The sequence below is a fragment of the Dicentrarchus labrax genome, unplaced genomic scaffold, assembly GCF_905237075.1.
Source record: "Dicentrarchus labrax unplaced genomic scaffold, dlabrax2021, whole genome shotgun sequence".
Taxonomy (NCBI): domain Eukaryota; kingdom Metazoa; phylum Chordata; class Actinopteri; family Moronidae; genus Dicentrarchus; species Dicentrarchus labrax.
Window position 1 is genome coordinate 3,886,580 of NW_026136701.1, and position 25,891 is coordinate 3,912,470.

Consider the following 25,891-nt stretch of genomic DNA (forward strand, 5'->3'; position numbering starts at 1 on the left):
TTTGATTGATTTGATGATATAACAGTGATGCTGGATATGTTCCTTTCAGCTTTCAAGAAAACTCTTGTTTGGTATAAAAAGTCACAATGAAATGGAGTGGAAACTGCAGTGTGGACAGATATTCACATATAGTGTTAAGAGATATAAACAGCAAAGGTGTGGTTTGTCCTGAGTGGATGCAGAATGGGCAGTGTTTGTAGTGAATGCGAGAAGAGAAAGTGGGAGGATGTACTTGTGTGTGAGGGTGTAGATGGTAGGGACTCACTCTGGCCTTGCTGGCAGGGGTGGAGGGGTCTGATGCCTTGTTGTTCTGGGTGGAGGAGACCTGGGGAAACAAGCACCCCTGTGGTCAATACAACCTCCAACCAAACACACGCCGCGACACAACGGGGTGGAAGAGCAGGTGGCGGGTAGGGGACATTGAGGAGAGGGGTTTAAATCTGTGAGTTAGCAACTGAACCAATCAGATGAGTGTATGGGCCAGTGCAGCCAATGAAAATTATTTATGGAAAATTACAGCATGGCTCAAAAAGAATCAAATCCACTCTATAAATTAGATGTAGGATTTAATTATGGGCCAATCAAATGGGTGGATAAGAAACAGATTTATGTACATTTGTTTGTAGAACTGTCAATCAGATGTATCAGATAGATAATGGTGACCATTCAAATGGCAGTAAGCAGATGAGCACTCTTCAACATGACAATGAGTTACAGAGGATTAGTACCAATAAATTACAGTTTGTCTGTTAGTGACAAAAGCACAAATGTAACAACAGATCAAATGTCACATTACTGGAGTGTGTACTACTGCTCAGACAACAGTTCACTTCCTAAATACTGAGGATGGAAAGGTTGTTAGACCAAAAAGCTCCTGTTGAATGGAAAATATTAAAATACATAACAGACAGTCAGTGCCACTTAATGTGATGCAGGGTGGGGGATGCGTGTTTGTGTGTGAAGTGGCTGACAGACAGGCAAAAAGAGCAGGAGCGTGTCTTTGGAATGGAGACACAGCAGGACCAGAACTGCAACTGCAAAACACAGTGCATCTGCCTCAAAGGAAATAGTGCCCACAAATTGCAGTTTGATGCTGACAACCCGTTGACTGCTCTCTTATTGTGCACAGGAAATATGAGGGTTAGGCCAATTTCACAGAACCATTTGGAGAGGCAGCTACAGCCCTTTCTCTACACGGATCTAATGTTAATTGGCCATGCGATCATGTCTAAACGATGCAGGTTGAGGAAGCGAGGAATCACTGTGAATGTGAGACAGGGTGTTTCTAAAAAAAGGAGCATGCATGCTGTTTCCCTGGATAAATAGAGGGGAGATAGTGTCTGTATGACAAATCTTAAATGGTTTGCAAGCCCTGTCTACCCAGCCAGCTCCTGCTATATGTTAGCCTGCTCTCCAGTGTGACCAGGCAGAGGAAGGTTAATGGAATATGGATAGATGTGACAGAAAGATAGAAGATGAAAACGAACCTATTTTAGAGCACAGCAGTATATATTTTACATTATACGTATTTTATGTTTACATCAACATATAAAAGCAGAATATACTGAAATGAAGCAGATCCAGACTCACAGACATAAATGACTAATGCAAAACAACACAAATGTATCTTTGAATATCTTCAGACAGACATGAAAACATACAAACACATGGTGCGCCCAGAATAACAGTTGAAGGAGTGTGTCAGAATGCTAAATCTGAAGCTAGAAGTGATGGTTAGCTTAGCTTAGCATTAAGACTGGAGACAAGTGTTGCTAACTTGGTGACTTTCTCGCTAGATTAGCAACTTTCTTTCTAAAAAAGCTACTAGTGTCAAATTTAGCGACTTATTTAAACTTTTGTAGAATTTTGTACTTTATTCCTTCAAAATACTGTAGTGAGTTCGTTATTATTTGGCTGGAGATATCTACATCTACCTTTTAAATTGCTTACGCTTTTTTTAGTGACTATTGGAGCTAGTGCTCTGAAAGAGCTACCTTCATTGGAAAAAGACTTGACACTGCTGGAAACACGGGGAAACACCTAGCTTCAACGCTCATACACATCAACAGCACCTCTGAATACATTATAGCTAGCATAAAGACTGGAAGCAGCTATTCTGGATCACTCCAACATTCAAAAATACAACAGGAATAATTGGAGGTTAAACAACAGTGGTTTGATGGAAGAATACAGCAGAGATGGAAACAGGATGAACTGGACTGAACACATTATATCAAATAACAGGGCAGACGGAGAGCAGATGATGATTCAAAGCGACAGCAGAAGACACACTGTCACACACATTGAAGGAACACAAACACAACCAGGTGTCTGAGCCATGTCAATCCATGACATGCTGTGCACCTTTATCACAGTGGAATAAAGGAAGAAAGATTGTTTCAGTTTGTCAGCCTGTGTGTGTTACAGCAGCTGGCAGGGGACTCTGGGATACTGTTAAGGCAGGTGTACCTGGGAGTGTGAGAACAAGTTCACATAGCAGCATTAGGCAATGATAAACAATGACAATGCAGCATGTTGAACTCAATAGACGGAGGGAGATGAAAGGAAGTGGAAGAAAGATAATTAGAAGGTAGATGGATGAGGGAAGTCAGAATAGGTAAACAGAAAGACAAATTGAGAGATAGATAGTTGTTGTCTCTTCAATTAGCATAAAATGGTTACACCCTCTAAAAAACTGCAATGCAGAGGAGAGGTATTTGTGAGTCACATATGATTGGGTATGGTATAGGATTGCACTACATTAGCAAAATGAGGTGTGTGTTAACCATTTGAATGTTGGTGGTATCAATATTCCCTCTCCTACTTGTTAACAGTCCTCCCCTCTCCATCCATCCTAATCTCACCCCCCAATATGTCTCACCACAGCTGCGACACACTGTGCTGCCTTACATAGCACAGAAATGTGACTGAATCCAGTGTTTTCAGTACCCACTCAGTGACAGAGCATGCACTGATCTCCTGTTGGTTTTATCAGCCGCAGACACACAGACATTGTTGTTGCAGCTTTATGGGGATCTAAGGACCACATTCACAATGCTTCATAAAATCTAGTCTGCACTGCCTCAAGACCAACAGTGATTTCAAGAGAAATAAAAGCCCTTTATTCTCAGAGGATCTGCTTGGTCACAATATATTGTTAGATTTAAAAGGTAAAACTATTTAATTACTTTTTTCAATAAATTACAATTCATTTGCCATTTCCATGCTATTAGAGGAATTTGGCGTTGACCACCTTGTTGTACCTGTTTCAGAAATGCAGAGCCTGCAGATTTCAACAGAATGAAAACAAAGTCACCAGACTAGCAGGATTGTCTAGTGTGAGATCAAGACTACATCCACATTAGCTCACTAAATCTTTCGGCTTCCTGTCTACACTAAGCCAGTGTATTTCACACCTTAGAGGGATATCCTTGACATAATTCTCAGTACGTGTTCACAGCTAAGCTAATTAGTGTTAGCTAGCTAGTGTTAGCTTCCTGTGACTGGTTTAATGGAGGATGATAAGCTAACACTAATGGTTGTCTAGAAGTGTAGGATGTGAGACATACAGGACCGATCAATACAAAAATAAACACTCACACCTCCTCAGGAAAACTACTGACTTGTCTATGCTGCTGAAATACTTCACCTAGTTTTCGGTGCTTTTGATTTGAATATGGAATGGAAAAGTCAATAAAATTAATTTAGTTATTACAGACAAAAAGTTGAATAACCTTTAAACATGTGTTTGTTATGTAACTACAACAGTAAATCATAATAAGGGAATATATATAACAATGTGCACTGTACTTTTTGTCTTTTATTTATTTTAATTGTGGCAGTTGTGGAAATCTTTCATAGAGATCTGCTCAGAGATGGTTGTGGCCAGTGTGGCAGTTGCGATCTTCTTCTTACACTTCTACCCCACTCTGTGATCACTTACTGGTAGTAAGCTGTATTTATGATTATAATATTATTTTATGATTATTTTTTGTATTTAAGTAAGTAAAACATGTTGTTAGGATGTACAGCACATGGTTACTATTTGATTTACAGACCAAGCAGTGTCAAATTATTTGCTGATACAAGAATATGTCATATGAACACAGACCTTTCTTATGCTGCCTTGTTCATCCTACCTTTCCTCCACCAGGCTGGTACTTGATGTTGTCAATGGATCCGATCTTGGAGCGGACATTCTTAAGGTCAGGTGTTGGAGCGTTGATGGGCCGGGGGGTACGAGGAGCGCGTGGCACCGGCGGCTTCTTCTCCATTGGGGTCTGCTTGGGCACAGGGGGTTTGGTGATGACCCGGCGGCGGTGAGAGGAGCTGGCTTCACCGTTAGTGGAGGCAGCCGGAGTAGCAGGAGTGGTGGTGGAGGCAGGGCGAGGACGGGCTGCAGAGGAAGGAAAAAACAGTGACAGAAATGAAGTATTGATTTCTGGGAAAATGTGAAAGCTGAAAAGTAAACACCAGCCAAACAACCTTGTAAGTGAAGTAATGACTCAGTGGACTTTTAAACAACATGCCCATGTTTTTCATGAACAGTGAACTGAACGTATCCATTTGCAACTAATGAACGAGAGTGTTGTTACCTCACACAAGACTTTACGATGCTGTGTTATGGGTTTATTACCCCCAGCATGCCACCACGGCACCATGGCAGCTAGTGCAACTGGAATTACAGACGCAACTACCGGTACTGCTGAAGGCAGTTCATATGGGTATTTGTAGGACCTTTATGAACAAATCAGAACAGTACAATATCACATTTTTATGTAAAATGTGCCCACCAGGGGTTCATCTGCGTCAACTGAACATTGAGCTAGCTCTAGTGACACAAAATATTCTCACTTTTTTGTGTTTATTAGCTACAAGTCTACTTTTCATGTTTTTCTAATTTATTTAAAGATATATATATATATATATTTTCTTATTGTTTTACTAATTTGTAGATACATCAATTTACGCTGGCTTTGTAAACATCAGTTTCCCAATAAAGCCCTTTTGAATTAAACTGAACTGGATTGGAAAGAAGAGGAGCTCAGTATTCATCATTGAAAAAGATCATGCTTTAATGTAATGTAACACATCAGACATGATATGGTTCTTTTATATAATGGGGCAGTAAAAGTAACACTCCGTTTATTGTCCCCTAAAGCCAGGCAGACACTGTATGGATTAAGCCATAACCCCAAATTGATAGGCCCAATCTAATTTTAGAATCAGGGAAAATATGAGCCAGATCAGCTGTTGTTTGACGTGCAGTTTGAGGGGGGTCACGATGCCTAATTAAGTGCCTGAATGATTAACAGTCTGGTTGTCAGACGATCTAATGGGTTTCTGGCATGGCAGAAATTTTGGTCAGCTGGAGTTTGAGCAGTTCAGTAGTCACATTTCCCAACATGGCTGCTGCCAAAAGATCCATTATTCACTGAACTGAGTCAGTTTGAATATTACTGGGATAGTATTTTACTGGTTGTGACAAGAACTTCTTTCTTACTGCACGTTCATAGTAGAATTGTAAGTAATAATGCTGGCTTTTTCTCTTTTTGTCACCAGCACTGTTAAAGAGACAGTCATCTCGTTTGAATAAACTTGATTGAAATTGAGAAAATCATGCTGGGGTTGCTCCACTGCGTCAGTGCAGCCAGTCCATTTATCCGTACAGTGTGAGAATAAACATTGTAGGTTCTGCCCATAAAACCACGTATAGGTTTCTATCCATAACTTTTATTTTATTCTAGTGACATTTAGAATTCCAGGAGAACAACACTGAAACGTGTCGTCACTGACTGTCCATCTTTCTCTCAGTTTGTTACCTGTAGTCTTGGGTTTCTTGGGCTCCCCCATCTTGTTATCAGTCTTGTCATTCTTGTTCGCTGAAAGCAGGAAACATAGAAACACAAGCTTAAAAACACCAGACTGACACGTAACCCTGGTAGCGTAGTGTACCCGGCCAAAATGTTGTTTTGCAGTCTGAAATACAGAGCAGCCACATGTTAAGACTATAAACCAAGTCGATGAGTTATTTGTTTAGATCAAATCTACAGTATGTATCAGTACCTGCTTTTGTGAACTTTACTAGCAACATAACAGAAGAAGTTCCACCAATTTGTTGATACAATAATACAGGTTTTTATTGGTTTTGGGCTCTCTTAGCTCCTAGTATTGATTTTAGATTGATTGATTTTAGATTGATTGATTTTCTACAGCAGATTTAAAGTTTATTTCTTTCTTAGCACCCTCATCAACATTGTTTTCTGCAGCAGCAGTTGGCCGTATACTAAACCCCCTACAGCTACAATTAATAATTATTTTCAATAAGTTGTTTGGTCCAAAAACCAAATGTCTTGTTTTGTCGACAACTCAAACACATTCAGTTGCTGTCATAGAGAAAGCGGAAAAACATTTGAGAAGCCTAAATCAGAGAATTTGGAATTTCTCAAAACAATTAATAGTTGACAATTTATTTAATATTTGTTGTAGTTTTCACAAATTTCTCCTACACGCATTGAAGGCTGAGCTGCTAGATGCCACTAACTCTTACACACTGGTCCTTTAAGGGCAATAGGTGACGTGAGTCATTTTACTGTTTATGGAGGTTTTGGCATGTTGATAACATTGTGCTGTAAGTAATGCTGCCATCATGTGGGAGAAGCATTATGAAATCTGACTAAACTGCCATCAGAGTTCACTCATGCAACTAAAGTGAAATATGCACCTTGCAGCACATAACAGCCATCACTGTTAACGGAGTGAATGAATCATATTCTCTGAGGCTGCTGAGCTGAGGTGCACAAAAAGCAGAGAGCCCGTTTGTCTAATGTTGCTTGGACTGAGTCATAGTTCCCTCGCTCAGAGAGGTGAGATACTGTTTGCGATGCGCAGATAAAAATACCAGTCTGCTGTCTTCAAAAGCCTGCTCTTGAACCTGATTAAGTGAAACATATGGCAGCAATTCAGTTAGCTTGTTGCCTGGAGTGGTGCCAGTTGACATTGTGAGTCACTTTTCCAGCTACAGTAGCGGGTTCAGGCCCTGTTGGAGGTCATGTTGCACTGGCAACACTATGAACTAGCCAAAGAGTCTGTGACAATACTGTTCATATCACACAATCAGGGACAGGGGACAGACACTGTAGATATAATATAAATGATGATACTGTACAAGCTGTGTGTGTGTGTGTGTGTGTGTGTGTGTGTGTGTAAGTACCAGCAGTTTTACTTGCAGCAGTCGCAGAAGAGCCATTCTTATTGGCAGCTGCACGGGGAGTGGGCGTGGCCTTTGGCACAGATGGGCGTTTCTCAGCCGTCCCATTTTCTGGAGTCTGGAAGCAGCAGAGGAGAGATGAGCTGTGGGTGTGTGAGAGTTTATGTGTATGTCTGCACATACAGTAGGTTTGTGGTTACTGCTGCGTGCATAAAGGCTATTTTATCCTGTTTTCCGGTGTTATCTGCCAATCATGCAGACTTGACGTCAGCAGAGAATAACAGCAAAGAGAGGAAAGAAGGTGAAGACAGACTTATGACAAACAGGAGTGGAGGAAGGATGGAGGACTAAGGTCTCATTGTCAGATTTAAAAAAATCATAAAGTAAACTGAGATACAGTCACTGCAGACAAGTGCAAACATAGGCAGCAACTACCTCCCTAGATCAAGGTAGCTGCAGAATTCAGGGCAGGATGGGAAATGCCTGGATCACCCTTGATCTAAGAGATGATGACAACGGACCTTTCATTTTTTGATTGGAGAGATTTTGATTTTATTAATGTGACTTTGCGCTCTGTTCTGTGGTTGATGGTGACTTTTATCAGCAAGAGAAGCTGGATTATTTCAGCTTTTATTACAGGTAGTTCTCATAGATGGCACAAAATCGATGACTGTTCTAGTCTACAACTGAAGTAGCAAGTGACACACAAAACGTTTGGTAGGTGGAATGTGAGGATTCCTAAAATAACATCTGTACAGATGTTAAGGCCTGACAGTCAGAAAATCAGATCAGTAATGAAAATGATTGTCCTGTTTTCTACTTTCACCACTGTTTTGACTATTGATTCATGTTGTCAGTTCCATTAGTTTTTGAGCAACTGCCCCAGCAATCATGTCTGGACAGCCTATTTATATACAAAACTCACATAATGTTTGCTTTACATTCTTTTTTTTCTTTTAATATATATTTTTTTAAGTTTAAGTTTTGGGGCTTTTTATTGCCTTTATGATAGTGACAGCTGAAGATAGACAGGAAAGGGGGACAGAGAGAGTGGGGATGACACGCAGCAAAGGGCTGCAAGTCGGATTTGAACCCTGGGCCGCTGCAGGAAACGCTCAGCCTCGGTAGATGGGTCGCCAGCTCTACCCACTGAGCTAACTGGACGCCCGTCTGCATTACATTCTTCTTTTTTTTTTTTCTCGCCTCTCTCCCCGCTCTTTCCTTTCTTTCGTTCTTTATTATTATTTCTCTATTCATTTATTTATTGTCTTTTTCTTTTACTTATTCCTGCCACATACATTCCTCTTTCTATTTTGCTCAGCTAATGCACCACTTTCCCTTGTTGCTCCTCAACACTTACACATTCCCAGTGTTGGATCAATAAAAGCCTATCTTATCTTATCTCTTATTGTACATTGTTAACAGATATTAGATGCAGACTCTGTGACCTGCATTTATTTTATAAAAGTTGTTATATGTTATGTTTGAAAAGGGAGAGAATCAGTGCCACCGGTAAATTATCCCAACTGCTGAGACGAGACTTTTCTCACTGGGGATGATGAGCTAGCCGGTCCTCACATTTCTCCAAATCAGAGCAAATATTCAATAGGCATTATTTGGACAAGATGACAACGTCACGATATAGTGGAGTTATGGTGTCACCCTCTGCCTGTATTGCTATTGTAGCCTCTCTGTGGTTTGTTTTCCATTTCCATTCACATCTGTGAATTAAGGATTTATTTCAACCAAAGCAGAGTTGGTGATTGTTGGAACAGTGGGAAGACTAACAAAGACAGTTTCGGTGAGTTTTATTTTGTTTTTGTCCACTTTGAATAAAGATATAATGATATGCGAAGTAAAATTACTCTTTTTGTCTATGGAGTGTTTCTGGTCAAACAAAAGGTATATCTCTGTAGAGATCCTTTTCTTAATGTTCTCGGACACTTAGAACATTCTGAGCCTGTCAGTGGCAAAAACAAAGACTTTTAGTGGATGTAATTTGTTGAGCGCATTTGTCCCCAAGGACTAGCTAATGTTACACAAAAGCCATAGCAACCCGTTTTGCTGTAATTTTTTTATCTAATTCGGCAAATTAAGGGTTTATTATGACCAAACAAGCATTGGTAGATTTTTGGAAAAACTGTGGACTTTTGATTTGTTTTATTTGGTTTCTGTCCAGTTTGAAAAGTGTTCTCAGATTATTTGATGATTAAAATGACTGGTCTTGTCAATGGAGTCTGGTTAGCTGTAGTGCCCATTGTTTGGGTATGAGATGCTGGTGCTCTTGTGCGACATAGAGTGGAAAATCAATTTTGTATAAATAACCTTAAAAATACCAATACATGATTCGGTTACAAAACAACAATTGACGGGATGAATGTAAACACTTATCAGCTCAGCTCATATGCTTCAGCATAGCCTGTGGTTGATTTGAAACCAGAAGTGCATGCTGGGATACATATCTACTCAAATTCCACACAAGTCAGCTCCCAAAGTATTCTCGATTAAACAAGGAGGAGCAAGAATGCTTCAGGGACTCTAAATGCTAAAGTTGGATGCTATATGTGTAACATTGGTTTTGGATATGATAGATGGGGTTTCACAAGTCCATGAGAACACAAGTACAGACAGTACATCCAATTTGCAAGAAGAAATATATCTGTCCATGTGGATTATACTCACCTTGGCAGCTTTGGCCGAGCCAGTTGCTGCTGGTGGCCGCTTGGCGGCAGTGGGTGTGGTCGCCTTGGGTACAGGGCTTTTTTTATTGGCTGAGGTGGGGGAGGGGCGTTTGGCTGAGGTGGCCTCGCCATTGGTGGAGAGGGTGGATGGGCGGGATTTAGCTGAGTTTGGTTTAGCTGAACCCACATCAGGCTGGTGATAATGGAATTGAAAGAAGCCACAATAAGAGTGAAAAAAGGGAGAAGGCAAGGAATGAAATAAAACGGACAGATAGAGAAAGAAAAAGCAATCACTGATTGCAATGGCCACGTGATATGGCAGCACAGCCAGCAACCGTATGACAATCATAAAATAAATTCTTAAATTAAAATTGAAATTTATAGCCACTTCAGAGAGCTCATGAGCAGTAAATCATAAAATTAACCTCAAATCTTATGAAATGAGCAGCATTCCAAAAGTAGCACATGATATGAAAATCAAGTCTCACATTCATACACAACACACAGCACACGTACACAGACACTCAGTGATGGACATACTATTTAGCACTTCTTAACACATATCAAAGGCCCAGGCGGTGCTGAACGCTTGGTGACATAGATTATATTGATTCTAATTAGATTTTGTGTGGCCTGTCCTCCTTCCAGGTCTCCACGGTGGAGGTGGGGTTGTGTGACTCAGGTCGTACCTATCTGGCAACACCCAAAACTGCTCAACGTTGTCCTTGATTCATACTCTTCACGTATATCTGTATTTTTGTAATCAAAATTTGTTGTTCTATTCTGTACACATGACATCTATTGCATGTCTGTCCATCCTGGGAGAGGGATCCATCCTCCCTTGCTCTTTCTAAGGTTTATTATTTTTTTTTTTTCACCAGTAAAGGTTATTTTTGGGGAGGCTGTCCTTTGAGGACAAGAACTGAAGGTCTAAGGACAGCGGGTGTTAAATGCTGCACAGATTGTAAAGCCCCTTGAGGCACTGTGATTTGTTATTCTGGGCTATATGAATAAAATTGACTTGACTTGATTTTTACTTACAGACTTTTTATACATATTTGTATGAGTATTGTTGGAGGGATGAACTGCAAATGATTGCTTCACTGTAACTGCTCTGTACAATAGAACCTGAACTTGTAGCGTCACAGGGCTACTTGGTGAACTACTTTAGCTGTGCGTGTGCTCTTCATACTATTAGAATTTTTTAGAATATTAGAATTTTTTGAAAAATCACAATATATCACCTTGTTTACAGTATCATAATATATCACAATATATTGAACTATAACCTCGTATCGTGATACATAGTGTATTGCCAAATTCTTGTCAGCCCTAGTCAGTTGCAGCCCTAAATAAAAGTTAATGGTACAACAGCCAACAAGCAATGATAGCTTTCTCCATTTTGGACTCTGACTTTCCATTTCCTGTGGTGGTTTGCTATTGGTCAAATTTGCATGTCACCAAAATTGAACATGACATTATACATTTGCACCCCCCCATAAGCAAATTCTCTGATTGCTACCACATAAATTTAAAATTTCATTTGAAATGCCAGTGTCAACTGGCAGTGAGACATACACACAGACACAGACACAGACACAGACACACACAGACACACACACACACACACACACACACACACACACACACACACACACACAGAAGGTGGAAGCAGCAGAAGCAGTGCACTGACTGAAGTGGATGATGTTTATGTAATTTTTGCAATCAGCCTGAGCATCCGTGTGTAAGTGTGTGTGTGTGTATGTATGTATTTGTTTGTCTTGCTCAAGGACACTGTAGCAGGGTGTTGTTGGACGCACCGGCTGTGGCAGAGTTCAAAGCTGTAACCTTTGGGTGACGGGGCTGTTTCTGTAACCACTGGATAGTCTGCCACTTTGGGTGTGTGAATCTGTTTGCAGGAAATGTGTGTGGGAAGCAGTAGTGTGTGTGTGTGTGTGTGTGTGTGTGTGTGTGTGTGTGTGTGACCCACCTTGCTCTTGCTGTCAGGGCTTGGCAGAGTCTTGCTACCGTTGCCTGTTGGAGACTTGGCTGTCCCTTTCCCCCCCTTCTCCTCCTTCTTCTCAGCAGGCTTCTTTTCCTCTTCCTTCTTTTCGTCTTTGTTGGTCTTCTCCGGCTTGTCCACCTTCTCCGCCTTCTCGTTGGCCTTGTTGTTTTTCTCCGCGTTCATCTTCTCCATCTTTTCATCATCTTTGACAATCTTCTCGGACTTCTGGTTCTTGTCTGGACCGTTGTCCTTCTTCTGCTGCTCCTCTTTCTCTTTCTTGTCAAAGGCATCGACCTTGTCGGTCTTGCTGGACATCATGTCTGTCTTCTCCTGCTTGTCCTTGTTGTCAGATTTCACTGTGAGAGAAAGAATGCCATTGTCAGAATCAAAGCTTATTTGACCCAAATAATTTAATGTTTACATAAAAAAAACATATGAAAGTATTCAAGGTTGTCAGCAAATAAACCATGACGGAACAATGAAAATATATTCTAACAGGTCCATTCACAGGGGTCATTATAAAGACCAGGAGTTTGACTAATATTTAAAAAGTATGTCCAGGGGGGAATATTTTAATTTCACTATTACTCCATTGACTACACGTTAGTCCAATGTATATGAATGACTATTCTGCTCATAACCTTCACACTCTCCACTGTTAATCTGCCACACTACAGTACAGACAGTTATGGAATAAACTAGGGCTACAAATACTCACAGACGGCCCGACATTGGCCCGATCTTTTAGGGCCTTTAGACAAAAACACTACGAGGCTAAGGTTCGGGGAAAGATGTGGTCATGGTCCAAAGAGACCAGCTTTGAATGTTAGTAGGAGATGGGATACCAACAGCTTTACCTTTTCATCTGAGAGACACTGTCATTATTTGACATTGTTCATATGTAATCAGCACTGCAGCCAAATTGTACAAACTGACTCTTAAATACCTGACAAACATTTCTTATAAGTCACTTCTGTGGACAGTGTAAATATACTATAGCTCTAATGTGTAGGAATGCTTTCACCGACATGAAATAATTAGCTGATTGCAAGGGAACTTAAGTTATTTATAGATATGACTGTCCATGTGGGTTCTGTTATGTAGGTCGCAGCAGCAGATGATTCTGGGTCTGGTTGGTAAACAGGCCAAGCCCAGTGATTCCATTGCTCTAGATTATGCAAGTGCCCACAATGGTGACTCTGTGCCTTTAAAATCCATGTCAGTGAGGTCATATCCAGTCCTGATAGAGGAGGCCAACAGACTGTTTTGTAAGTATATCCTGGCCTTTGTGATAATGCTGACCTGTCACCACTTTTAACTGGATGATTCCTCTTTCTTTGAACTATACATTGATATACAGCTGTTTTATTGCCCTTTTATGTTTTTTGTAAAGCACTTGGAATTACCTTGTTGTAATGAAATCTCTGTCTGTCTGTGTGTGTGTGTGTGTCCATGTGTGTGTGTGTGTGTGTGTGTGTGTGTGTGTGTGGCTCAAATATCTCTGCAGATCAGGATCAGACTGACCTGAGAGTTTCAACATGGCTGCTGTGTGGTTTAAGGGTGTGCAACGTCGGCTTTGTTTGGACTATAAAGATACCGCTAATAAATGATTTCATAAATTATTTCCGAATTCCGCTAGCATTGTCAACGACATCCACCATAGCCATGTGCGCACCAGAGCCAATCACTGCAGAGCCCAAACATCCTGGAAAGTGAAAGTAAACTGATGTCTCGGTCCGGGGGGCTGGCGGTCGCGGTGATTTTTGATCACAAACACTCCGTGAGTTACTACGTTACTGTTGTTTGGTCCTGTAACGTTGCTTTGTGGTACATTTCTCTGTATTAAGTGTAGTGAGAGACCTGCAGTTATCAGACTGTCTGACCGACATGCCCTCCCTCCGCGCCATCGGCTTATCCGTTCACACTATTTTTCACGCTCTCTCTCTCTCTCTTTCTCTCCCTGATGTATGCTAGCCTATATTACAGGGCTAAATAATATTCATTCATTTACTAGGCTATGCTACAAGTTAGTCTGTTTATGCTGCCAGGTTTCATCTCATTTCAGATGTAGTTCACTTTCTTCTTTCAGAATTGATATGCGCTGACCATGAGGTGTGGTACTTTCACATTAGTGGAATGGGGTTCATCTCCCTACAGTGTCCTTGCTAAAAGACAAATTATATGAAAACACAATAAATATAAATCTACACATTTCACAACAAACCTAAATGTCCCTGACGTCCCACCTTCAAACACAACCTCATTTGGCCATCCATGAAAAAGCTATTTAACCTCCCACTTTCTATAGCAATACATACTTTCATACGGGCACTGCACTAGTTAATACAATGAAAGTTGAAGTTGTTCTCTTATTTTGCACAGACAGTGTTTACATTTGGAAAGCAATGTTGCATTTATGTATGCATCCAGTGGGGCATCACAATAAAATTAGGCATAGGCCTAATGTGTTAATTCCACAATAGGAGATATGTTATGTTGTTACCTAACAGTTTTGGTGTAAAAAGCCTGCATATATCGGTATTGGGTGATATTAGTATCGGAAATTGAGAGTTGGACAATATTGGAATATCGGATATCGGCAGAAAAGCCAATATCGAGCATCCCTAGTTGTGATGAAGTAGGGTACTGGCTTTTCGGTCCAATTCAACCACTGGTACTGGCCCATTTCATGCACTGTGTGTAACTATGAAAAAGCTAAAGCATGTTCAGCATTCAGTCATTCATTTGGAGTTTGGTTATCCCCCTGCGGTCCTGTTCTCACTGTACGTCTAGCGCTATTGTTTTGGGGTTTTTTGGGCTTTTATTGCCTTTATGATAGTGACAGCTAAGAATAGACAGGAAAGGGGGATAGAGAGAGTGGGGACGACATGCAGTGAAGGTCTGCAGGTCGGATCCGAACCCTGGGCCGCTGCAGCAAGGACTCAGCCTCAGTACATGGGTCGCCAGCTCTACCCACTAAGCTAACCGGGCGCCCTAGCGCTATTGTTTTGTTGTGCTTTATCAAGCTGTAATGGAGTCAGTTCCAGCCTAAGCTGATGTTAATGCAAACTCATCACTTGCTGCAGCTGCTTCACAAAGCCTCTCAGTGACACCTACTTGTTTCATGAATTTTAATGTCCTCGATTCCAAGATCCTTGCAGTGGATCAGCTTTTTTGGTCCTGTCTGATTTTTGTGTCTGACAGAGAAAATATGCATCGATATAATCCATTTAAGCAGTGAAGGAACTAAATAGAGGTCTAAAAAAAATGTAACACTAGTGTCGTAAACGTAGAAAGTAGAGCTATGATGTTGGATGTTACAGGGACTTTTTTTCCTCACACTTTATGCATAGGATTGTGTGTTCTTTATACTTTGGCAGTTTTCCTAAAATTGGATTCACAAAAAAACCTGCAATGTACCACCTTGCTTATATCGCAGTATTGGAGTAGTATTGCAATATATTGAACTAAAACCCCTGTATCGTGATACGCATCATATCTCCCTGTTCTTGCTATGTCAAACCGTGTTGTCATATTCTCAGATCAGCAGTACAACGTTATCATAATCAGTAGCAACAATGGCCAAAATAATGTTACTTAACTACTAAGTTGTAATAAACAAAATTATTCTTTAACATGGCAGGTATTTGTTTTGTGCACTGGACATGGGAAAATGATATACTAGTATATTTCTGCCTATTTCAGGAAGTCAAAATCAATAAAACCTTTGGAAATTGACAAAATAATAATGTTCAACAACAACAACAACAACAACAACAACATGGATTTGACCAGGGGAGACCAAGAGTGAAAGGCTGAAAGCAACACGTAGACTGCACCAATTTTGTGTGATACTCCTACAAAAACACATACACTGTCTGAATAATCTGAAAGCCGCTATCCACGCTTTAAAATGATATGACTCTTTAGCTTCAACACAAACTAGTGGCTTTACTGCTCAGGCTACAGCAGTTTTCACCACTGTATCACTCCACCCTGCAACACCAGCAATATGACTCATCCAACATGAAACTGCTGGCTGAGAACACAGAGGATCCATCTAATACCACGCTACAATACACAGCTGCTGGCAACCAGCTGTGTGTGTGTGTGTATGTGTGTGTTTGTGACAGAGAGAGAAACAGAGAGAGAGTTGACTGCCACGTAAATCAGGGCATGACTAACGTACACAGACATGGAGCTGGTGCAAGGATATTTTACTGCAGGCGGCCTTCACAACACACACACACACACACACACACACACACACACACACACTCACTCACTCACATGCACACATAAACCCAGTCTGAGGATTGACCGCTATAGTTTCTATTTTCTAGCATGATAGCTATCAAGCTTTGACACTGACAGACAGGCTAATCAATAGACACACTGAAAGACACACATACACACATTACACAATAAACACAAACTGATTTTGTGTTCAGTGACATTTCTGCAGTGTTTGTGTGAGAAAAGCTTTACTTTTTGTAAAGCCCTCTTTCTGTAATAATGAGGAATGTTTTAATTAATGCATATTACATTTGACTCATTCTTCATTCAGCATTTGCTGCTGTTAATGTTTGCAAATGGTGTAAACACATTGTAATTCAAATAATGATAAAACTTTATTTGTATAGCTCTTTTCTTAAAGCTAGAAGAGTGTTAACCAATATTTGACACTATTTTGCAATAGCAATTCATTATTGCTCTTCTGTTACATTTCTGACAAAGTCGCTCCTCAAAGAGTAACTGCTGTAGTCTTAAACAACACTGTTATCTCTGCTAAAGCACAGCTGTCACCAGATAAACCAAGACTGTAAACTTAAGAATTATAACTTTAAAGTCAGGTGAGTGACTGAAACCAGAGTGAAGTGTGCTACAGATTCAACTACACCTTCAGGTAAATCAGCACGAGATAAAAATAAACTAATTCCTGAGATCAAAACAAGGATAAGACACACATTATTGTTCCAACATGTATATATGTCTTAATACATGTCTCAAGGTGATCTTTAACAATAATTGTTTAATACATTTTCAAATATGTGTTATACAGGGGCACACAATTATCTGTGTCCACAATTCCTTTGCTTGAAGCAAGCAGTAGAAGATCTGAAACTGCGACACTGCGAGCCCCTCCCTCACCTGCTGCACCTGTTCACCTTCCCTCTCCTGCAACCGCATATTCAACAACTGCCAACAAGCTTTAAGCCTATGTTATCAGTTCTGTTCTGTTTTTCTGTGTTTGGTAATTTGTTGTCGCCTCACCCCCGTACAGCAGAGACAACATTATAGGAAGGACAGCACTGGTTCCAACATAAAGACTGCAGGTAGCTCAGCCCATCTGTCTAATGCATTGGTGGTGTATTATCACTGTTTGAGTTTCCTGTTAGCTCGAGCTTCAAGACTCACACTTGCCTCCCCCTTCCCTTACAGCTGTGTACTTCTTGTGTGCATGTGTGTGTATTGTTGTGCAGTTGTGATCTATTTCTGTGCTAAATGGAAAAAAACACCTTAAGTTGTTGCTGTCTACTGTCAGTGTGTCTGTGGGGGCGTGTGCCTTTAAAATCTGTAAGATTCCACGTCAGTGGAAGCTCTTCACATACACACACACACACACACACCCGTGTGTGTGCGCAGACACACACATTCATGATGCTAGAAATAGCTGCTCTATATTTGAATGAGTACAGTCAGAGTCAATGTCTAATCAATGTCCCAGCTTTTTTCTCTGTCGACTGCAGTCTGAAAAACAGAACAGGCTAGATGGATGGATAAATCATTACATAGGCAGAGAAACATACACTCTATACTGAATATAAATGGATAGAAGACATAAAAATGAGAGAAAAGGCAGGAATACATTTATGGATGGTTCCTCTTTCATCAACATTGTCACATGGAGCCATATAAAAGACGTCAATAACCTAAATCAGCATTCATTTTCAGTTCTAAGCCCTAGGCTAGTCCTCCCATAATCCTCTGCCAGCCTCCTGCATACACTTTCCCCTCTTTCTTTTTCTCTCACATCACCAATAACCTCAACTTGTCAGAATGTCCTCTGAATTTGTCCTAGAATTCATCAAACGGACATTTCAAAGAATGCAATACAATTCGAAGATGTGACAAAATCTGTGTGACACAGAAATAAAAGAAGAAAATGATCATGTGAAACCTGGCAAAACCATTTTCCCCACATTGATTTTACTTATTTAAGCCCCTATTAGAGGAGGAGATTTTGATTAAAGGTGCACTGACCTTTGAGATAATTGAAATGAAGACTTGTTTTCCTAAACTCATTTTTGTATACTTTTTGCTCAGAATCAACAAGTACGCAGCACTCGATAGCTCAACAAAATTGAGTTTAAATCGGAACCTTTAAAACTCTCTTATCTCTGAAACAGCAAAGTTCACTCAGTCCAATGAGAAGCCACAAAAGCTACTGTTGTTGGTTAACATGGCAGCAGTAAATGAGCTTTATTAGGAGGAGCTTCAGCCATATTTACTGATGTGTTAAGGATTAACACTAATAATTGGTTTTACTTACACTTGTTTTCTCAAAAATGTGATTTCTTGAAAAGTGACAGCAAATGAACACCAGAAAGAGATCCCCAATATTTTGCATATGTCAGTGGGTATACTGCAGAAATATGTATAAAACAGTATTATAATGCTTGTATTCAGCTGTAAGCACAATTTGGGCTGTAAAGAGTATTCATAAATTTGGTTGTAAGTTGCTTATGTAGATTGCACCACAGTGCAACATGTTTTACTGCAGCTGCACTTTCTGTTCATTGAGCATAATGAGAGCAAAATACACCTCAAGAAACATATAATTAAAAAGGCCTATTTATACCTAGTGTGAGCTGCTATCACCTGTGCTGATTTGCATCCCCAATCAAATAAACTAATTACATTTAAAGGGCTTCAGATGGTGGCTGTGACTTCAAGGTATAGTAGAGATTCACCTCATATACCTCCATTACTCTGACCGACACTCCATGTATTGACAAGTGTAACACCCTTTCAGCTCAGCTCATTAAGTTGATTAACCACTATCCTAAATTAGCACAACATGTCAACCAGTTGATTTCCTACTGAACTGTCGCTGAAAAACTAGTGTGGATAGAAAACATGATATAGGATATTAGTAGCAAGACTCCGTATAAGTGAAATTTAAAGCTAGAATAACAGAGCAGGCAGAATAAATGCAAGCAGCAAAAGAGAAACACAAAGAAACAGGGCAGCTATCCACAGGTGGATAATGATGGAGGCAGCTGCAGTGGAAGTGGCTTCTATCAACACTAAAAGGATGCACAAAAAGAATATTCAGTGCCACAAACCGTACCCAGTCACAGCATGTTGTAAGCACAGTGCATGTGCTTCTTACCAAAGTGGCAACCAACAGTGTGGCAGCCTCCTGTTGATGTTCTAAAATACACCTCTTTTCAGACAGCTAACACAGCCAACAACCTATACTTAGCCAAATGCAACAGAGCTGTAATGGCATGGATTGCAACATGTGCTCAGGTGAAGTGGAGTGGCAGGAAGGACAAAGAAAGAACTGCAAGCACTCATGATCTTAGCTGTATGAAGATGACATTTACATGCTACACAAGCCCTAATGAAGACGAAGGCAGAGCAGTATGAAAGCAGGAACAGTCCTCATTGGTCCAATCTGTTGGAGATGTGACATTTATGTATCGCAAACCATCTGCTTGCCTTGATTAAAGCTCTGTATCACAGTAGACGAAAGAATGTAAACAGGATTATTGCAGTGATTCATGTTTGCATGGTAGTCTCCTATTCAGTATTAGCGAGACAAGGGAAATCTTGAGGGATTGACTTGTTTTCTCAAGCTCTAACCAGTCAGTAACAAGAGTTGGATCCATGTTGGAAGCTGCAGTAGAAGCTGCTTTGAGCAGTTAACCTAGTGTTTTTTTTTTCAAGTTGATTTTAATTTAAGAGGTTCTTACTTCTGTGAGTTGACTTTAAATAACTTGTACAGCTGTGGCAATAGACCTTTTTCACAGCAGCCATTTTGACATGAAATAGTAGGGCAAACACAGGTTTTACCATTGATACTAAATAAGGTTCCTGTTCCATTTGGGGAAAACAGTATCAGGGTGATGCTACTGTGCACTGGCTCACTGGAAAGGTTCTGCTATATTTAATGTAACAGAATTTTTCTTGAATGCAGCAAAGTATTTAGCTTGCTGTGAAGGAAGATGGCGTTTTTTATCCTTAATCCTACGAAGATCCGATTGGTCAAATGTTTCTTCAAATGTCGGAAAAAGCCATCTATTTGCATAAAACTAGACCTATATGAATGGTTGAACGAATCAGAAATCTATAATTGATTTATAGGCCTGGAACAAGCTAGGGAAACTTTAGCCTGTATATATGATTATTTACTGTTTATATTTCTTATCTCAAATCCATCCCAACAGACACAAGGAGAAACTCTTACCCGTTTTGTTCAGTTTATTATCTTGAGTGCTGTTAACAGATGTTACTGCAGGAGGTGGAACAGGAAGTAAAAAATTGGTCTCGCAACTCCCATGATGCCTCTTAGGAGGTGGGGATGACGGCATTACAGATGACGTCATTAGCGGGGATGACATCATTGTTGCCATTGCAGCCGCAGCTTCTGTGCCGTCTGTGACCGTGAGCGAGCGTCGGACAGCCACATGTGGATATGGTGCTCTGGGTGGGCATACTGTTCCCATCAGGGCAAAATTCGGCAAGTTGGGTGTCATCACTGGCGAGCCTCCCATACCAGTGGGGTACGTTCCGGCCATCACCATGGGAACAGACAGATGTGAACAGTCAGACATTGCCCGCCTCACTGCAGTCCGCTGTGGCAGTTGACTGCTTTGGTTAGTTTTTGTCTCTCTGTTTAAGGTAGCACACGATCCCACTCTGCTATCCTCAACACGACTTAAATCTTGTGACAGGCCATGAGGTGAAACCCCGCCTCTGTTAGGTGTAGTAGGTGACCCTGTCCTTCCCTTTTCAGTATGGCTTAAGTTTTGTCTTTCCACCCCACTTTCCCCTTCTTCACTCACCCCAACACCAGGAGGTAGGCCTGCTCTAGGCCCTGCAGTGGCACCAGCTTTACTGCCTGTTGAGTCAGAAGCAGGAGGAACAGTACCAGTAGCTTGTGTAAAACGTTGCTCTCCTAAAGATGGCTTGAGAGTTTGAGTTCCAGTTAGAACTGCTACTGAATTATCTTCCACACTTACGAGTGGGCCACCAGATGTAGAGGACGCAACAGATTTCTTCTCATCCTCTTTATTTCCTGGACTTGATCTAGTACTTCCAGTGAAGCAAGGGCTTAGTGTGTTTTTCTCCCCAAGCTGCCCAACCTGGGCAGACACTTGAGATCCCTGGATGTAAAATCCATCTCTGCTGCCTGTATAGTTTTGTTGCAGATTATCCTGTCCAAAGTTAGGGTCAGATGTGGGTTTACGGTCTTGCGCAGTATTCAGAAAGGATCTCCCAGGTGAAACAGACGGGGAGGGTAATGAAGAGGAAGGGGAAGAGCGGGAAGACAGGGGGCTGCTGGGGCTTTGTCCTGCACTCCCTAATGACCCCCCTGCCCCTCCCAACCTATGTAGTTCCTCCCTTGGCCTCCCCCCTCTTGACTCATCATCCTCTATCTTCAGCACTGGCATCTTGAAGCTCGGAGTTCCTGGCGCCTCGGCCAAGGTCCCAGACATCGTCCCCTCGGCTCTGCCTCGCCCTAATTTCACCTCGTCATCCATCAAAGTTATTTTGGACCCCCCCTGTGTGGCAGTGGCGGCAACCTGCCCCCCCGGTGCCATCTGGTCTTGGCTGTGCCAGTCACTATGCCGGGCAGAGGCCGGGCTGGAGGGTGACAGTGGAGAGGAGGCCAGGACCGCAGGGATGCTGGCACCAGAGAGGGTACTGGGAGGTTTGTGTTGCTGTTGATGCTGCTGCTGTTGATGCCCACTGGAAGGTTGTCCGTACCCGCTGCTACCACTAATAATGCCAGGCTGCTGCCAGGACGAACCAGACAGAAAGGACATTCTCTCACTCTGTTGTCAGGACCTCTTGTCTTGCTCTTTTTCAGGCTTGGTCTCTTCTCAGTCTCTTCTCTTCTGTCTTATTTACTCCTTCTTTGTCTTTTTTGTACTTCTTCTTCTTCTTTTTTTGTCTCTGTCTTCAGTTTTCTCCTGTTCTTTTCTGTCTCCAGTAAGTGCTGTGTTGCTCTTGTCCAGGAGGCAGAAATGTCCTCAGTATCCAAAGTGTTACAAGCTTGGAAAGTAGATGAAGCAACGCATCCTTTTTTTTAAAGTGATGCCTCTGAGTTGTGTGTGTGTGTAACTGAGCTGATGTGTGAAGAGTGAATGTGTGTATGCAAAATGCATGTGTGTGTTTACAGGCGAGGCTGTGCGTGTGAGAGTGAGAGTGTGTGTCTGGTCGTCTCGGCTTCTCTCTGAGCACTGCACGGATCAGCTGTGGGGCTAAATTGCACCTTGCTCTCTCTCTCTCTCTCTCTCTCTTTCGCTCTCTCTCTCTCTGTATCTCTGTTTTCTCTTTCTCTCTCTCTCTCTCTCTGACATCACAAAGTCACATGACAGCCCGGAATATTCCCTCATTCGCTGGAGCAAAATTTCAGCATCTAGCCCCTAGCGACAAGTGTGCACACGCATACACACAAAGACATAAGATTGCACAAACACATGTACAGTGGCAAACATACACTCACACAAACAGATCAATGGCTGTCACAGTTACTCAGCTGCCATATGACAGCAACTGTTCACATGTTGATACAGAGTGAGAGACACAAGGAGAGATTAGTGAGACATCACTGAAGGCTGTAATCATCCTGACTAGGCTCTGATTGGACTTTGTGTCTTAATATCAGCCCACGACTGGCCACAGAAGTAATGAAAAAAATGTATATTTTGAGGCAATAATTTACCACATTGACGTCATGAGATGATTTTGTGTGCATGAAAAAGCTGTGTGCCCTGAAGCTTGTGCTCTTGTCTTGATTAATTTGTGCCATCACTAAAATCATTTTACTTTTACACGGTTACTATAATTTACTCAACTGATTTAGTTGATTACATTGATTCATTTGATTGAATTAAGCATATTTCATTGCAATCACAGGCAGAGCAAGGGCATGCTTTATTTCTTTAAAATGTTAATTCTGTGCTTTGCTGGTGAGTGCGACTGACTTAAAGTTGCTTTAACTTGGATATCTTGTTTTCTTAGGACAGACATACTAGATTAAAAAGGAGGCAAGTTCTTTATGAGTTGGAGTACAGAAACAAAACATTAGCATTGACTGCTGAGGATGTCAGCTCTTAGAGGTACGGATCCTGCACCAGGGATTTATTCATCAAAACAGGATGGGGTAAAGCTTAGCCTGCTGAAAAGCTGCAGAGGCTTGCAGTGCAAAGAGTTAATCATAAATAATTGACAAAGATATAGAGAACTAATCAATGCTCTTAAAGTCTAATTTTAGCCATGCTATCGTGCAATACTTTATAAGAAATGATATTGACTTATTAGAAAATAAAACATTTATGCAGTTACAGTTAGCTATATTTATAGCGGCAGCACTGTGGGTCAGCAATACATAAGCTCGTTTGTTATATTAACATTGAAAAGTTTCAAATAAAATGATAATATTTGGTTTTATATTTTAGTGAAGAACATCTGGAACAAGTTGAAGCTCATCAGGTGGAGAAAGTATCATTTTCATAGAGGTCATTTTGACATGTAAAGTAGGAAATGCACCCAGTCTAACTGTATATTATGAAAACTGGTTATTATGGCACAGCTGCCATTTGTAAACCATTTGTATTAAGGCTGGGGCAGAGGAATGACCTGGTGTAAGCTGGACCTGTAAATATTACAGAAAAAGCTAAACTTATTTTAAAATTAGATTTCAACAATCTCATAGTTAGGGTTAGGGTTGTATTTTCATTTGAAATTCTGTAGTATTTTGACAGTATTATATATTTTTTTTAGGTTAAAGGCAGCTCAAACCATAGTTTGAGAACCAGGGCATTAGTGCCTTCAACTAACTGTGCATGACCAGACATGTTACATGGTTTGTGATGGTATAAAGAGTAATTAGGTTTGAGTGCTCTGTTTGGCGGTATAATGGTCAAGGCATAAGGCTATTCCTGTTGTGCCCCTATGGTAATGATGCCCTTATAAAACACCACTAATGAAGTCCAAAGCTTTCCAAGGCCACCTCATTTAATATATAGAATCAGACTATAGGAAGCTATGGTAAGCTGATGATTTTTGTTTTTGTTTTTTTAAGTTATTTTTTGGGGCCTTTTCATGCCTTTAGACAGCTGAAGATCGAGAGGATAGGGGGGTAGAGAGAGAGGGGATGACACAAAGAAAAGGGCCGCAGGTCAGATTCGAACCCTGGCCACTGCAGCAACTCTATGGGTCGTATATGGGTTGCCAGCTCTACCGACTGAGCTAACCGGGCGCCCAGGTAAGCTGATCTTAAATCTTAAAAAGAGCTGGAGCCGTTTCCACTTCAAGAATAGTGCAAAATCCATCTCCACTCAGGATTTGTACTACAGCTTTGCAAGGAGGATTAAAACTGTTCCGACGGCAAAGGCTCTCATCCTCCACACTGCCTCTTCTATCGCCACATTTTTTGCCTAGCACTGACTTTCCTAATTACTGAGAAATTGTAAGTGTGTAAATGGTATATGATATATGGCCTTTCTAGTCTTCAGACCACTCAAAGCGCTTTTACACAACATGCCACATTTGCTCTTTCACCGCATTCACACAGTGATGGCAGCCCATTGAACAATTGAACGCATTCATACACATTCACATAGGAGCAATTTGGGGTTCAATATCTTGCTCAAGGATACTTTGACATATGGAGGGAGGAGCCGGGGATTGAACCAACAACCTTCCAATTAGTGGACGACCCACTCTGCCTCTGAGCCCACGGAGGAGCTAACTATCAGTATTACATAACATGTACCTAAAATTGTAGGCTTAAGCAATACAAGATGGAATTTATAGCTCGTTCTAGGCAGCTAAGTGATGCTGTTCTACAGAGTGACCTAATGACATGCTGTGCCGCACTCACATCATCAACTCCATGTGTGATGCAGAAAGCATAAATTGACTTCAAGGAGTGCAGCCATCTGGAATTCAGTGTTCTCTACTGACAGACGCTGTACTGGAACTGATCATTCTTCCGTTTGCTTGAAACACTGAAAAACCTTTTCCAAAGACCAAGGTCATGTTCAAAAGTAGATAAAGAAGACATGTAACAATTCCAGGGCCATAGTGGTAAAACTCTGCCTTTACTCAGCTACTAAGATCTATCTATCAGGTTGACATGCCAACAAAAGCATTGGGGACTGGGATCTTAGTATCTTCACATGTTAGAAGTGGCTATACAACACAAAGTCTTCAGTGCTCTCAGAAGACCAATAGAGGGAGAAAGCACTGACAGCTAGTACCTGTATAGATGCTGGTAAGTATTTCCAGTTATGTGGGAACCAACTGTCAGCTTAGGTTCTCGACCTTGCCTTTCAAACAGTATTTTAAACAAATGCCTGATGAAAAACTCTAAAGTTTTCCACTGCACAAGACAGCTGACTGTCACCCACCAAGCCCTACTTCACCCCCAACACACCCGGGGCCTGTGCCAAAATAACAAGAGCAGCTTGTCAAGCATGACTGGAAATGAATGAGTATTATTACATAATCCTCCATAAACAATTTGTCTACTGTAACCACAGAGGGAGAGAGGAAGAGGAAGACATTAGAGCGTTGTTTAGTTTCAATAGACTTGGAAAGGATGGGCGTTATGCAAGAAATCCAGACGAGGCTTCTGTTAAACTTTGGGTCGGGCTCAGAGGTCGGACTTGTTCTCAAGCGGACTCTCTGGTTAAAGAAATTTGTAGGTTTGACAGCTGAGGGTCTGGCATTTCAGAGACAAGAGCAAGTCTG

General features: G+C 41.2%; 1 protein-coding gene across 6 annotated transcripts in view; it reads right to left on the reverse strand.

The window, feature by feature from the left end:
• The window catches only part of map4l (microtubule associated protein 4 like), a 108,302-nt gene that overhangs the window by 18,023 nt on the left and 64,388 nt on the right, over window positions 1-25,891 (reverse strand). For 3 of the 6 annotated variants that reach the window (XM_051395980.1, XM_051395965.1, XM_051395988.1), the window contains 6 exons: window positions 11,882-12,252; window positions 9,893-10,084; window positions 7,214-7,328; window positions 5,823-5,882; window positions 4,140-4,396; window positions 266-325 (listed from right to left, as the gene is read on the reverse strand). In XM_051395980.1, coding sequence (XP_051251940.1) covers window positions 266-325; window positions 4,140-4,396; window positions 5,823-5,882; window positions 7,214-7,328; window positions 9,893-10,084; window positions 11,882-12,252 — 1,055 coding nt within the window. Of the gene's footprint in view, window positions 1-265; window positions 326-4,139; window positions 4,397-5,822; window positions 5,883-7,213; window positions 7,329-9,892; window positions 10,085-11,881; window positions 12,253-20,372; window positions 22,387-25,891 lie in introns of those variants that run through there. The other 3 variants (XM_051396003.1, XM_051395973.1, XM_051395996.1) reach the window with 3 other exon arrangements.